Raw genomic sequence first — 13,685 nt, 5'->3', positions numbered from 1 at the left:
TGTCAGGAGAGTTGAAGACCCCAAGCCACAACCCAAGGCATTTTTAAAGAGCAAAAGGGGAAGCAAAAAAGGGGTTGGGGTTCATGAGACCCTTGATATCATGTCACGAAGTTTCATACAAAGTTTCTATACAAGGTTATCACAAGACAATAAGTATCGAGCAAAGAAGTATAACTGTCTTTTGTTAAGGCGGGCTGATGAACAGGTCCCGTGGTCTGGGGGAGTCAAGAGGCAGTCTAGTTCCCAGTTTTCTGAGAGACAATGAACTAGGCTAGAGGTCATCGTTGACACAATTGGTGGTGTGCTGAAGTTCCCTTTTTTCTTGTGGGAACAGTGTGTGGCCTACGGTCAGAGGTTTCTTGCTTAGTTAGGTCTTTATAATTTCTTTATTATAGCCTGCAGTTCATCAGTTAAGACAGACTGGCAGGTCAGTGGGCCCCAGGAATCCTCCTTTATCTGTTTTCCCAGCTCTGAGATTACAAACTTGTCCCACCATACTGAGTTGCTGACTTTTTTGTTTTTGCTGTTTTGTTTTGTCTTGGTTTTTTGTTTGTTTGTTTCTGGTTTTGCTTTTGATACAGGGTCTCACTGTATAACCTTGCCTACCCTGGAACTCATTATGCAGAATAGGCTGGCCTCAAACTCATGGAGGAACCCCAGCCTCTGCCTTCTCAGAGATTAAAGGCTTGTGCCCCCATGCTGAGCCACACTGAGTATTTTTAATGGCTTCTGAGGGTGGAACTCAGGTCCTCATGCTTGTAAAGCAAGCACTCTATCAACTGAGACATCTCTCCAGCCCTACTTTTTTCTTTGTTTGTTTGCTTGTTTTGAGACAGGATCTCATGTACCCCAAGCTTGTCTAAGATTTGCTATGTAGCCAAGGATAAGGACTTGAACTTCTGAATATCTATTTGTCCTGTCTCTGCCTTCCAAGTGTTGGAATCCCAGGCGTGCGTGTGCACGTGTGTGTGTGTGTGTGTGTGTGTGTGTGTGTGTGTGTGTGTGTGTGTGTGTGTGTAGAGGTTATCAGATTCCCTGGAGCTGAGTCTACCAGGTGGTTGTGAGCTACCTTATGTGGGTTCTGGGAATCAACTCTAGTCCTCTGAAAGAACAGCAAGCACTCTTAACTGCTGAACCATCTCCCCAGCCCCTATCTCTTTCTTCTTAACAGACACATAACATTGCATGGGAAAGACAGACCTGATTTAGTCAACTCTTTGCTGTATCTAATTTTACTAACACAAATGATCAGTAGTAAACATATCCATTCACATATTCCTTCAGAATGGTGTGGTTTGTTTTTTGTTTTTTTTGTTTTGTTTTGTTTTTTTCTGTTGGACAGAGTCCCAAAACAGGGATTCTCAAAGAAGTCCTTTATGGCTGCATACAGACTAATTCTCATGGAACCCTGGGCTGACCAGAGTACTGCCTGAGTGCGTTCTGCCAGGTAGCAGGGCAGGCCAGTGTAATGCCTGAACCTTTCATTCTCACCTTTACCTGTTATTAAAAAGGTGGGGTGTTAGGCATGGCAGGTTAGGGAATAAGGATGTTGAGTTCTCAAGACGGCTTCCTGCTGACCTGAGGGACATTGACTATCTTTGGAGGACCTGAGAAAGCTGGGGTGCTGCCATGTCCTAGGGTAGCTGGTTGCTCCACTGCAGTCCAGGCTGTATGGAACTCTCTGGTGCCTCTTAGACCTGGTAAGATGTTAGCAGAGTAGAGGATAAGGTTAAGTTTAGGAAAAATATTTTTTTATGTCCTGGTACTTGAGGGGAGGATTGTAAGAGGAGGAAAGGGTTCCCAAGGGGTCCCAAGATGAGGGAAAAGAGTGCTGGGACCAGGGAGAGATTGAATAATATTTATTTGGAGTGAATCTGACCTGTTTGGGTGGGTCCAATTCAACTCCCTGGAACTTACAATAATCCTTTGAGCTTGTGAAAACATAAGTATTAGACACATTAGCAGCATATTTATGTTAGAAATGACTTGGCTGAAAGCATTAACATTTTTTAAACTGACAGATATTTTTAGCATAATAAAAAGTACCTTAATCTTGACCTTGCAGTTATGATCATATAGTGGTATAGTTTGGTGTTTAGTACTCTGTTAGAGTTGGATTAGTAGCTTATCAGAACTTTATTAATATTAAGACTATGAACAGCATAGTGAAAGAGAAATCTGGAAATTACAGATTCTGGAGATCCTCCATGGAAAGCCTTACCCTCCCTGGGGATCAGAGTGGGGATTAGGTAGGGGACTTGGGGACCTGGTGGGGGGGCAGGGGAGGAGGGGAGGGAGAGGGAGCTGGGATTGACATGTGAAGCAAGCTTGTTTCTAACTTAAATTTAAAAAAGGAAAAAAAGGGGCTGGAGAGATGGCTCAGAGGTTAAGAGCATTGACTGCTCTTTCAGAGGTCCTGAGTTCATTTCCCAGCAACCACATGGTGGCTCACAACCATCTACAGTTCAATCCGGTGCCCTCTTCTGGTGTGTAGACAGAACACTATATGCAATAAATAAATAAATCTTAAAAAAAAGGAAAAAAAGAAAGAGAAATCTGGAACATATTTCATTCTTTTTAGTGTCTCAATTCACTTTATTTGTCATTACCTAAGCCTTTTTATCTTCAGACAATCATAACTTTAATTTATACACATCCCCATCTTATATAGATAAACCTTAAAATACCTGTTCCTGAAATCTGTTTTGTGACAGTTATAACCTTGGTTGTTGTTTTAAGCTACCAAAGCTACCAGCTGTCAAAAGTATCAGAGTTCTTGAGAAGGATAAAATTTTACCTGAGTTAATGATTAGAGAATGAGAGAGACTTTCTAGCTGGCTGCATGGACAGTCATCCCTAAGGTCCTCTACAGTTGTTGAGAGCAACGGCTTTAAGGACACCTGCCTTCTGCAGACAGCATGGGACCTGTGGAACAGAACTATAGGAAGACTTGCCTGCCATGACCCAAGCGACATGGAGAAAGTCGATTCCACTGTCCTCTTGTTCACAGTCTGAAGAGTCCTTTGTAGCAGTTGGGGTGAAAGGCAGGGTTGTTCAGTGGCTAGCGTTGCCACTTTTATGGGTGGAGTTTCTTCAGTGCCCACCAGTCTTTTTGGAGGAAATAGGGTAGGGTCAGCAGCTGGCTTGTGTCTCTGTTATAAAAAGCTTTTTAATAAAACATTTAAATGCCGAGTTCTCTAGATCTCTGAGCATTTGAGGGCTGTATGTCGAGTATATAATAGAAGCTTTACCTTTGTAAACAGCTTACAGGAAGGACTAGGTTGTATAAATATTTTGTTAATTTGAAATACACCTTTATAACTTTAAATGTTTGCCATCATTTAAAGATGCATAACAATACAGAAATATTTGAGACTTGGCACAGTTAAATTTAAGTTGCATAGAGTTAGCTTACATTTTTAAATACAAAGTTAAATTTAAATCACATGTACAGAGACAAGCAGATATATCAAACAGGACTGGATAAGAGTGAAAGGGATAACCAGAGTGTAATTTCTGATTTGCACATTGTAGCAAACAGACAGGAGATTTAAAGAGACAGAGTAGACTTAAACTGCCAGTGACACGAAAGCAGATCTGCTGCAGATAGAACAGGGGGCCCTGGAAAGACACAGTATTCCATAAACAAGCCATGCGCAACAGCGCCAGTGAAAGAAGAAATTAGAGACAAAAGTAAAAGTTAAAAAGTAAATGAAGTGTATCTGTCAACAGGGTTTGTCAGCAGAAACGGCCAGCAGAAACGGCCTAGACCGAGTGGGTGTGCCTACAGCTAGGCCACCATAAGCACATTCCCGTTGCTGGCAGAAGTTGTTTTCTCCACGAGTGAGGCAGAAAGATATGTGACCACCGTAGGTCTAAGAAACGAATGCACCAGTCTACGCATCCAAAAAAAGACCACCACAGGTCTGAGAAATGGATATACCAATCTACAGACAGTGCTAGTGTACAAAATTCGAGACCCCTCATGGGTCTGAGAAATGAATGCACAAAACCCAAAAACCTCATTTGTGGGGGGAAAAATAAAAAAAAAAAAAAACCTCTCAGAGCATCCTGAGCAGATGCTGCCCCAGACCAGCTCACTGTGAGCCGCTGGCATCCGAACCCAACCATGATGGAAAGTGGCAGGATGTGACTAAAATCTCTCAGAGAGTCCTGAGCAGACACTGCCCCAGGCAGGGCCACTGCAAGTCGCTAGCATCTTCGTGGAGAAGAAACTCGGTAGAAGGTCAGCAGAGAGGTAGAAGCTTAGAAAAATAGTAACTCCTTTCATTTACCTGTCCGCTGGCAGTAACCATAAAGGTCCCATAAAATGTAAGCTCCCAATTTGAAGTGTATTTCCCATGGGTGATTTCAAAGTTGGCTCAGTATGATCTCAGAACTCATCAGCCTGAGATCACGGCCAAGGGCGAAAAAGCTGAAAAGCAATAAGACCCAAATTCCGAAAGCCAGCGAAACCCCCAAAGGCTTAAAGCTTGAACACACTGCTCCATGAATGCGGTGATAGGCCTCATCCATGGGAAATGTACTGACAGGGAGAAAGGGTGTCTTACTGGGTGGCATCGAACTGGCAGATGAAAAAAGTAGGTTGTTGGGGCTTGGGAGAAGGATCCTTGTGTCTCAGGCGACTGCCAACAAGGTGACAGCAGGTGACGGGAGAGACCACAGAAAGAGCCTCCTGGGTTTCGTCGCTCATGCTGTTCTTTTGTTTAAGATTAAAATTAGAAGGCTCAAAGTGGTGGCGCACGCCTTTAATCCCAGCACTCGGGAGGCAGAGGCAGGCGGATCTCTGTGAGTTCGAGGCCAGTCTGGTCTACAAGAGCGAGTTCCAGGACAGTCTCCAAAGCCACAGAGAAACCCTGTCTCGAAAAACCAAAAAATAAAAAATAAAAAAATAAATAAAAAAAAATAGAAGGCTCGAGATGGAACACAAGATACGAGAGATACATTAACTATAGTTTACTACAGTGCGGGAGAGTGAGAGGGGGGAGAGACGAGCGAGCGAACGAGAGAGAGGGGGGGTGGGGGAGACGAGAGAGAGAGTGGGGGGGTAAGAGCAGAGCAAGAGGAGTAAGAGAGCATGAGTGGGTGGGGGTCTGTCTCTTAAAGGGGTCCTTTACACCTGCATACAGACTGGTTCTCATGGACCCTGGGCTGACCAGAGTGCTGCCTGAGTGCATTCTGCCAGGTAACAGGGGCAGGCCAGTGTAATGCCTGAACCTTTCAGACAGGACTCAGGGCCTGGCGCATGCGAGGCAAGGGTGCTACCACATAGCCACACTGGCAGTCCTTATTTAAGAGGCCCTCTTTTCCTTATTTAATGACACTAAACATGCTCACACTGTATGCCAGGCAATCTCAGTGTCTCTGGGGATTGAGCTTGTTTTCCTTTCGACACTTCGTTTCCTTTTGTGGTTTGTGGCTTTGGACCTTTTTTGAGGGACCCCTTGTTATCTGTGAACATTTTTTGAAACTTAGTTTGACTATACTTTGACTCGGGGGGGGGCTGTTTTCTCCTTCTTTCCCTCTTTCTTATATCTTCTTTTTCCTTGGGGGGGTGTGCACGTGTGTGTTTTTCTGGGTTCAAACCCAGACTTTGTACGTTCTAAGCAAGTGTGCTACCACTGAGCTATGCCCCAGTCTCTCAGGTTTTGTTTTCTTTGCCAAGTGTGTAATTGCACTATCTAATCAGTTTCGTTTGAATTAAGTTTCTCGTTGTTGTCGCTGTTACTGACCATACTGGGCTCCTGGCGTGTAAATATTTTTTAGAGAAGACTTTTCTCACTCAGAACTAAGGAACTGAACAGGCAAGTTTCACAGTGCTTGCCTTTGAGTGGCAGGGTTTTTTTTTTTTTTTCCTTCTAATTTACTATTTTATAGTCTCTGGTCTGACAGTTTGCCCTCTGAGAGCCCCAGGATTTGCCTCCCAGTACCCCTTCCCTGAGAAGTTATAGGTTACTTGAAGTTGATGACAGCCCAAAGAACCAACGGGGTCCATGCTCAACATCTCAGAGCGCTTTTAACCCAGCTAAATAGGCACTTCAAGAGTTTTACAAAAGAGGCTAGGGGGAGGTCCAGTCATAGAGTTCCTTGGGGGCGGGGAGTCACGAGCCTCTCCCGCTGGGAAATTATCGATACGTGGCAGGATTGTTTCCCGCCCACAAGTTAGCTACCCAAGGTAGTGCTGTGTAGTCAGTGCGAGCTGTCCTTTCCAACCAGGATGAGCCTGCCGGCAAACCAACTCAAAGAGTCCAGCCAGGAGTCTCTACCGGCAAACCAACTTAAGGAGCCCAGCCAGGAGTCCCGGATCATCTGCTCTGATCCGGACATCGTAAGTGCACCCCTCCGTTGTCCTGAACGCCCCAACCCACTCCGTACACGTTCCTAGTTATGTTCCATTTTCGTTTGCCCACCCTCCTGTAGTTCCCCCATCCCCACCCCCACCCCCAGGGAGCATTCTTTTGAGCCTGTCAGTAAACTCCTATATCTGTGCGTTCCTGCCTCCAGCTCCGCCAAGCTCTGTGCAGTCTCTCATTTGCTTTTATCTTCCTTGGCTCTCCCACTTAACTTTGTTTTAGTTTCTGTGTGTGTCCCCTCCGAAAACGTCTGGCTTGGTGTAGTCCGGGGGTGGGAGTTGGGGTGGGGGTGGGGAGGGTACTTCAGTTAGTCCCTTTGCTCTGCCACATGATAGGAGTAGCCTGGCTGGCCAGCCAGCTCCAGCACACTCTCTCTGCTCCAAAGAGCACCCTGTTTGCTTGCCTTCTCTCGTAGATTGGGTGAGAGGACTTTGGAAGCCCAAGCCAGGTTTGCTGTGTGCAAAGCTAGGAGGAGAAGAAGGGAGAAAGATTAACGGAAGTTAGACCCCAAGAGCGGTGGGCATGTTCTTGAAGCAGTCTACATGTCCAGACAGGAAAGTACATACTCCGTTTTAGTTCATAGATCACATGCTCAAAACCTTAAAGAGGCCACTTAGGCCCAGGATGAGGCTCCGTGGTGGAGACAGCTTGCTAGCACTCGGGAGGACCGGGACTCAATCCCTAGCACTGCCAACAAAACAGGAACAACAAATACTAATAATCATTCTTTAACTGAATTCCACACCATATACCTACAATCCTGCTTGGGCTTCTGGAGACTATCTTTAAAATAAAAATAAAAAAAAAAGAGCTGGGCATTGGTGGCACACGCCTTTAATCCCAGCACTTGGGAGGCAAAGGCAGGCGATCTCTATGAGTTCGAGGCCAGCCTGGTTTACAGAGTGAGTTCCAGGACAGCCTCCAAAACAATACAGAGAAACCCTGTCCTGAAAAACCAAACCAAACCAAACAAACAAACAAAAAAGATGGGCAACATGAATTCTCTTTGGACATGCTCATTCTGTGTTATAGCAGTTGCCTAAAAGAATATATCAGAAAACTCAATTTCTCCAGAGTTTCAGTTGAAATAAAAGAAAAGACAGGGTGTGATAAGTAGGTGACATGTCCCCCTTTAATGTAGAAGTTAGACCCTAACGGTGCCTGCCTCACTTAGCAGCTAACAACAGCGGGTCTGGGTACACTGTAAGAGAATAAATTCTCTTTCTCATCAGGTTAGAGTAAGGAGAGAGAGCAGACCCAGCAGCAGGGAAAGTGGCTCTTTCCAATAGGGTCATGAGTATGTCATCGTGGGCTGTTTTCAGAGCTACCTGTCAAGGTGTTCAAACTCAGGGTGTTCCATCTTCCCTGCTCAAGAAGGGCTTAAATGAGTTCGTGGGCGAAGATCATGCATGGAGCCAGCACTGAGTGTGATGCCAGGTAGGGCAAGATCTGCATCTATTAGAGTACCAAGCTGTGCTTCGGATCCGGGCCAAGGCATTCAGTCTAATAGGTATTCACTGAGTGTGTCTGGTGTGCTCTGCCCTGCTAGTCAGTGCTGGTGATGCTTATGGGCTAGGCCTAGTGTCCCCTTTCAAACCTCACAGCCAATGGAGGATGAACAAACAGGAGATCCTAAGGGAGCAACTACTGTAAGCAGAACTATATGTCATTCTGGGGTCATGAAACCACCATTCTGGAAGGTCCCTGGGGAACCATGGTGACCCATGCCTTTAATTGCAGCACTTGTGAGGCACATAGATCTCTGAGTTCAAGGCCAGCCTGGTCTACAAAGGAAGTTCCAGAACAGCCAGGACTATATAGAAATCCTGTCTCAAAAAACCAAAAGGAAAAGAGAGAGAAGGAGAGAGAAAGACAGAGACAGAGAGACAGAGAGAGAGAGAGACAGAGAAAGAGGAAGGAGGAAAGAGAGAAAGAAAGATGGATAGACTCAGTGATAGAAAGGTAAGACTGAAGTAGTCCTGGAGGCCTGTGACTCCACTCTGCCATGGATAGAAGGAGGGGTGCAGTAGGTGATTTTTGTTTTTTGTTTGCTTGAGGCCAAGCAGTAGGCCTGCTGCAAAGAGCCTTGGTAATCTCAAGGCATTCAAGTGTTCAGTGCAGGAGACTCAGGTTTGCTTCAGAGAAAAAGAACTCTGGTTTCAATATGTGGAATGGATCTGGGGGTAGGCCCTAGCAAGGGGTAAGCCATCATCGAACTTACCAAGCAGACAGAACTGCCAAGACTTGGTGGTGAATGGTGTGTGGGGGAGACTGAGATGGAGGAGAAGCCCTATTATCCTAGGCTTCTGGCTTAGCAAAAATGGGAAACAATAGCAGAGGTCAGTGTTGGGGCTTAGAGAGAGATCTTCGGGGACTAAAGAAATCCGAGTGTTGATGTCGCTAATTCACCCAGCTAAGAGGATCTCAGGAAATGTATGAGTGTTTGTGTCACTCATTCACCCAGCTGAGGGGATCTTGGGAAATGTATGAGTGCTGGGTTGAGTAGGGACCCTTGTGACCGAACTGGATGAGAGATGAGTCTGGTCCACTCCTGCATCTGCATGGCTATCACTGACTTGACACCCAGCAGGTGTCCCCCAGAGGCAAAGTCTCTCCCAGCCACTCTAGGCTTTCCCACCCACCCAGGAGCTGGCAAGGGGACTGGTAGTAAAGACGAAGAGGGGTCTTCCTCCCGAGAGTGAAAAAAATTCATCATTATAGGAGCACACTGGGCAGGGTAAGATAGGAAGCTAAGGTTTGCACAGAGGCTGGGAACTCTGTGGGGTGTGGGGATAAAAACATAAAAAAGGAACAGGATAAAGCAGCATGTGGACAGGGCTGATAAATAAAAGAACGGAGCACGGAGTGTTAGTGTAAGAGACTATCTGTTTTGTTTTGCTTGAAATGTGGTCTTATTGTATAGCCCTGATACAACAGCTCATGTTCCTGTGCTGAATGATGTACAAGCTAGCCAGGAAACTGGTTTCTGTAAATTAGCTTCAGAAATAACTTTTTTTTTGTTTTGTTTTGTTTTTTGATTTTATTTTGAACCCTCAAAAGATAGAGTTCATTGTGTAGCTCTGACTGTCCTGGAACTCACACTGTAGACCAGGCTAGCTGAGTGCCGGGATTAAAGGTGTGTGCCATCACTGCCTAGGCAGAAAGGATTTTTGAAGTGACTGATGGATTAGACTTTAAGAGTTGGAAGGATTTGAGTTCTCTGCCCATTTTGCTTCTATTTTCACAGACGCCAAAGCTAAAGGTAGAGAAAAATAGTGAACTTCCCCAGTCATAGAGCTAATATTGGCTGCAGTGAGGCAGGAGTTAGGGTGGGTGTTCCAGCCCACCCCAATGTGAGTTAGAATGACTGATGGGCATTTGAACCTAACTGCACTTCATGCTCTGCGAATCTCTTCTCTAGGTATCTTCATCTGTAACATCAGAGTATTGAGAGGACCTAATCGCTGAGCTCCAGGGGAATAGGGATGACAACATACTGATTTATTCAGGGGTTAGTCTGTGCTCCATGATAAACTGCCTGCTTCATACAGGTGACCTCGAGGTCAACCAAACAGCCTTGCCAAGGGGCCTTGAAGTTTAAGGGAGGCGGAAGGACATAGGTTCTGAGCTTATTTTCCTGAGTTGTATGTTCTGGGTCCTTCTTCTACCATCTCATCTCTAGACAGCTGAAATGACTTGTTGCCATGGCAACTCAGTGCTTTCCCCTCTGCGCCCCGCAGCTTGCTTGCCTTTGGCTCTCCTAATTCGTAAGAGGCTCACTTAAATCGTAAGAGGCAGTGAAATGGACAGATTGAGAATGAGGTCATGCCTGAATCAAACTGAAGGACTGGCCCCATCCCTGGTCCCCACAATGACTTGTGCTTGAATCTTCAGGTTGGAAATCCAGCCTTAACCTTTATCACTGAACAGAGTTATTATTATTTTTTTTTTTTGTAGAGCAGACAGCACATCCCCTAATAAGTTGTAGCGGTGTCTCCTGGACATGCCTTGTTGGTTCACTGTACTGTTTGTGTCTGCAGGTTGTGGAGCTAAATGTTGGGGGGCAGTTCTATACCACCACCATGGGCACCCTCATGAAACACCCAGACTCCAAATTTCCACAGATATTATCCCGATCAGCGAGACACTACAAAGATGCACAGGGCCGCTTCTTCATCGATCGTCCTGGTACCTACTTTGGGCCCATCTTGGACTACCTACGCACCGGGAAAGTGCCTACAGAGTACATCCCTGAGGTGTACCATGAGGCTAAGTTCTACCAAATCCATCTCTTGGTCAAGATTCTGGAGGACATGCCACAGATCTTTGGTGAACAAGTGGCTCGGATGCAGTTCCTGCTGGGAGTGCCAAACTACAGAGAGAACCTGGAGGTCCTGCTGCACCTGGCTCGGGCAGAGGCCGTGGCAATGCGCTTATCAAAGGTGGTGGTGTGTGTGGTGCACACAGAGGAAGAGGAGGCAAAGTGTGTGGAGCCGTTGCATATCTTGGAGGCCAAAAAGACACCTGTTGTCAAGTTTGGGCCCTGGAAGGCAGGCCCCGGGACGGAGGACTTTGTGTACTGCCTGGAGAAGGACATTAGAGCCCAGGGGTATAAGGTGTCCCCTCAGAGGTACCACCTGAATAGGGACCCCTACACATGCTTCTGGATATTCGTCTTCACTTGGTGGTGATCCCTAGGAGTGGGGACTGTTTGTTAGGGGCTATGGTGACTTGTAAAATCACTTGTCATCAAAATCCATGTTCTAAATCTGAGCCTGTAGTTCCAGCACTTAGGAGGCTGAGATAAGAATACTAACATGAGTTCGAGGCCAGCTTTGCATATAGGTTGAAACCCTATTGAAATGGCTCTGGAGAGATCAGGCTATCCTGACTCCACACCTGCTCCCCTCTGGAGCCACATCCTGCCAGAACAAAGTAGCATTTCTCCCATCTTCTGAGAAATGGAATTTGTCAAATGTTTAACAGATCAAAGGGTTCCTCCTTGTTTTCTGGGAAATAACCCTGATTTAGAAACTTCCATAGCCTGTGCTGTAATTGTGACTTTGTCTTTATAAACTCTGTGGTGCTCAACTTAGGGGCCAAGATATCTCTGTGGCCGGAGTCTAACATCAGTCCCAGATTAAATAAAGGACTCTTATTTAATCTCACAGCTGTGGTGGTCTGTAACTTCCTCCAGTGGTTTGTAACATTATCTTTACAACAGTAGGCCTTGCCTACTTTAATCCTAGCAAGGAGGCAGAGACTGGTGAATCTCTGAGTTCAAAGCCAACCTGGGCTACAGAGGGAGTTCCAGGATAGCCAGAGCTATACAGATACACCCTCTGTCAAAAACAAACATAAAAGCCAGTGGATAAACACTTGGTTTGCAAGCCCAGTGCCTTAAGTTGAATCTCCAGTTCCCACAATGAAAGAACAGAACCAACTTTTTATTTACTTACTCTTTTAAATCTCACTTTACATTCCAACCATAGTTTTTCCTTCCACCTCTCCTCCTGCTCCCCCGCATCCCCCCCCCCCCAGTCCACTTCTCCTCAAGGGTAAGGGCTCCATGAGGAGTCAACAAAGTCTGACACAATACGTTGGGGCAGAACCAAGCCCCTCTCCCATACATTACGGCTGAGTACGACATCCCACCATAGGGAATGGGCTCCAACAAGGTGGCTCATGTACCAGACTTGCATCGGGGTCCTACTGTCAGGAGCCCCTCAGATAGTCCGAGCTTCACAACTGTCTCCCACATATAGAGGGTGTAGTGTGGTTCCCTGGAGTCTCCACAGCTGTCAGTCTAGAGTTCATGAGTCTCTGTAGTTATCTCCATCATGATCTTGACCTCCCTTGCTCATATGTTCCCTCCTCCCTCTCTTTGACTGGATTCCTGGAGCTCGGCCTGATTCTTTAATTGTGGATCTCTGTGTCTGGTTCCATGATTACTGGATGAAGGCCTTCTCAGTCCTCTGTGCCCAGAACCAACTTTTAAGAATTATCCTCTGACCTCCACAGGTATGCCATGGCATACATGTATCCGTGTGTGTGTGTGTGTGTGTGTGTGTGTGTGTGTGTGTGTGTGTGTGTGGTGTGCGCACCTGCGTGCATGCAGCAAATGCATGTGAGGTTGCTGGTGGCATGCCTGCGCATGCTTATATGGAGTCCAGGGAAAATGTCAAGTGCTTCCCAGTATTTGCTGCTTTTCTGTTGCTGTGACAGAACATCATGGCAAAGTAACTTCTAAAAGAATTTCATTTGGCTTTTGGTTCCAGAAGCTTGAAGTCTATAATGACAGAGAGAGAACGGTAGTGGGCAGCAGGCATGACTGCAGAAAGCTGGAACCTCTCATCCAGAGCCATAAGCACAAAACAGAGTGAAGGGGGAATGGCAGGAAGATTGTAACTGTCAGAGGCTATCCCCAGTGACGCACTTCCTCCAGCAAGGCTACACTACCTCAACTGCCAACCGAAGATCAGATGTTCAAATGCCTCAGACTATGGGGTACAGTTCTCATCACCCATACTCTTACCACCTCTGATTTATTGCCTGGAGACAGGGTCTCCCACTAAACTGGAAACTTTGTTTAAGCTAGACTGGCTGGTCAGTGAGCTCCCAGGAGCCACCTGTCTCTGCCTCCCAGTGCTGGGTTACAGGTACACACAGACATGCCCAGTTTTGTTTTGTTTTGTTTTTTAAATGTCGGTGCTGAGACTTAAATTTGAGTCCTCATTCTTTTTTTTTATTTTTATTTTTAAATTTGAATTAGAAACAAGGTTGCTTCACATGTCAATCCCAGGTCCCTCTCCCTTTCCCTCCCCTCCTCCCACACCCTCCCTCCAATGCCCCCAACACCCCCTCATTTCCCCAGGGAGGGTGAGGTCCTACATGGGGGTGTTCATAGTCTGTCATTTCATCCAGGGCAGGATCTAGACCCTCCCCCAAGAGTCCAGGGTGAGAGTGCATCTCTCATTGTGGGATGGAAGCCCAAAGTCCATTTGTATACCAGGGATAAATACTGATCTACTGCCCAAGGCCCCATAGATTGCCTAGGCCTCCTCACTGGCACCCACATTCAGGGTGTCTTGATCAGTCCTATGCTGGATTCCCAGCCATCAGTCTGGGATTCAAGAGCTACCCCTTGTTCAGGTCAGCTGTTTCTGGGGGTTAAACCAGCCCAGCCTTAACCCCTTTGTTCAGCAGTCCTCCCTCTCTGTCACTGGGTTCCTTGAGCTCAGTGCTTAGCCGTGGGAGTCTGCCTCTGCTTCCATCAGCCACTGAATGAAGGTTCTGTTTCCCAGACTCTGG

At 46.3% G+C, this 13,685-nt stretch overlaps 1 protein-coding gene across 1 annotated transcript; it reads left to right on the top strand.

Annotated features, from left to right (window-relative positions):
• The first annotated feature begins 6,116 nt into the window (after positions 1 to 6,116).
• Kctd14 (potassium channel tetramerization domain containing 14) lies at positions 6,117 to 11,542 on the top strand. The gene is made up of 2 exons (XM_013116252.3): positions 6,117 to 6,349; positions 10,415 to 11,542. The coding sequence occupies exons 1-2, from the start codon at positions 6,239 to 6,241 to the stop codon at positions 11,063 to 11,065; spliced, it is 762 nt and encodes a 253-aa protein (XP_012971706.1). The 5' UTR covers positions 6,117 to 6,238; the 3' UTR covers positions 11,066 to 11,542.
• The last annotated feature ends 2,143 nt before the right edge of the window (positions 11,543 to 13,685 follow it).

Source organism: Mesocricetus auratus, unplaced genomic scaffold (genome assembly GCF_017639785.1).
Source record: "Mesocricetus auratus isolate SY011 unplaced genomic scaffold, BCM_Maur_2.0 Super-Scaffold_4256, whole genome shotgun sequence".
Classification (NCBI taxonomy): domain Eukaryota; kingdom Metazoa; phylum Chordata; class Mammalia; order Rodentia; family Cricetidae; genus Mesocricetus; species Mesocricetus auratus.
Note: the sequence above shows the minus strand (reverse complement) of the source record. Positions and strands in the feature narration are given on the sequence as shown.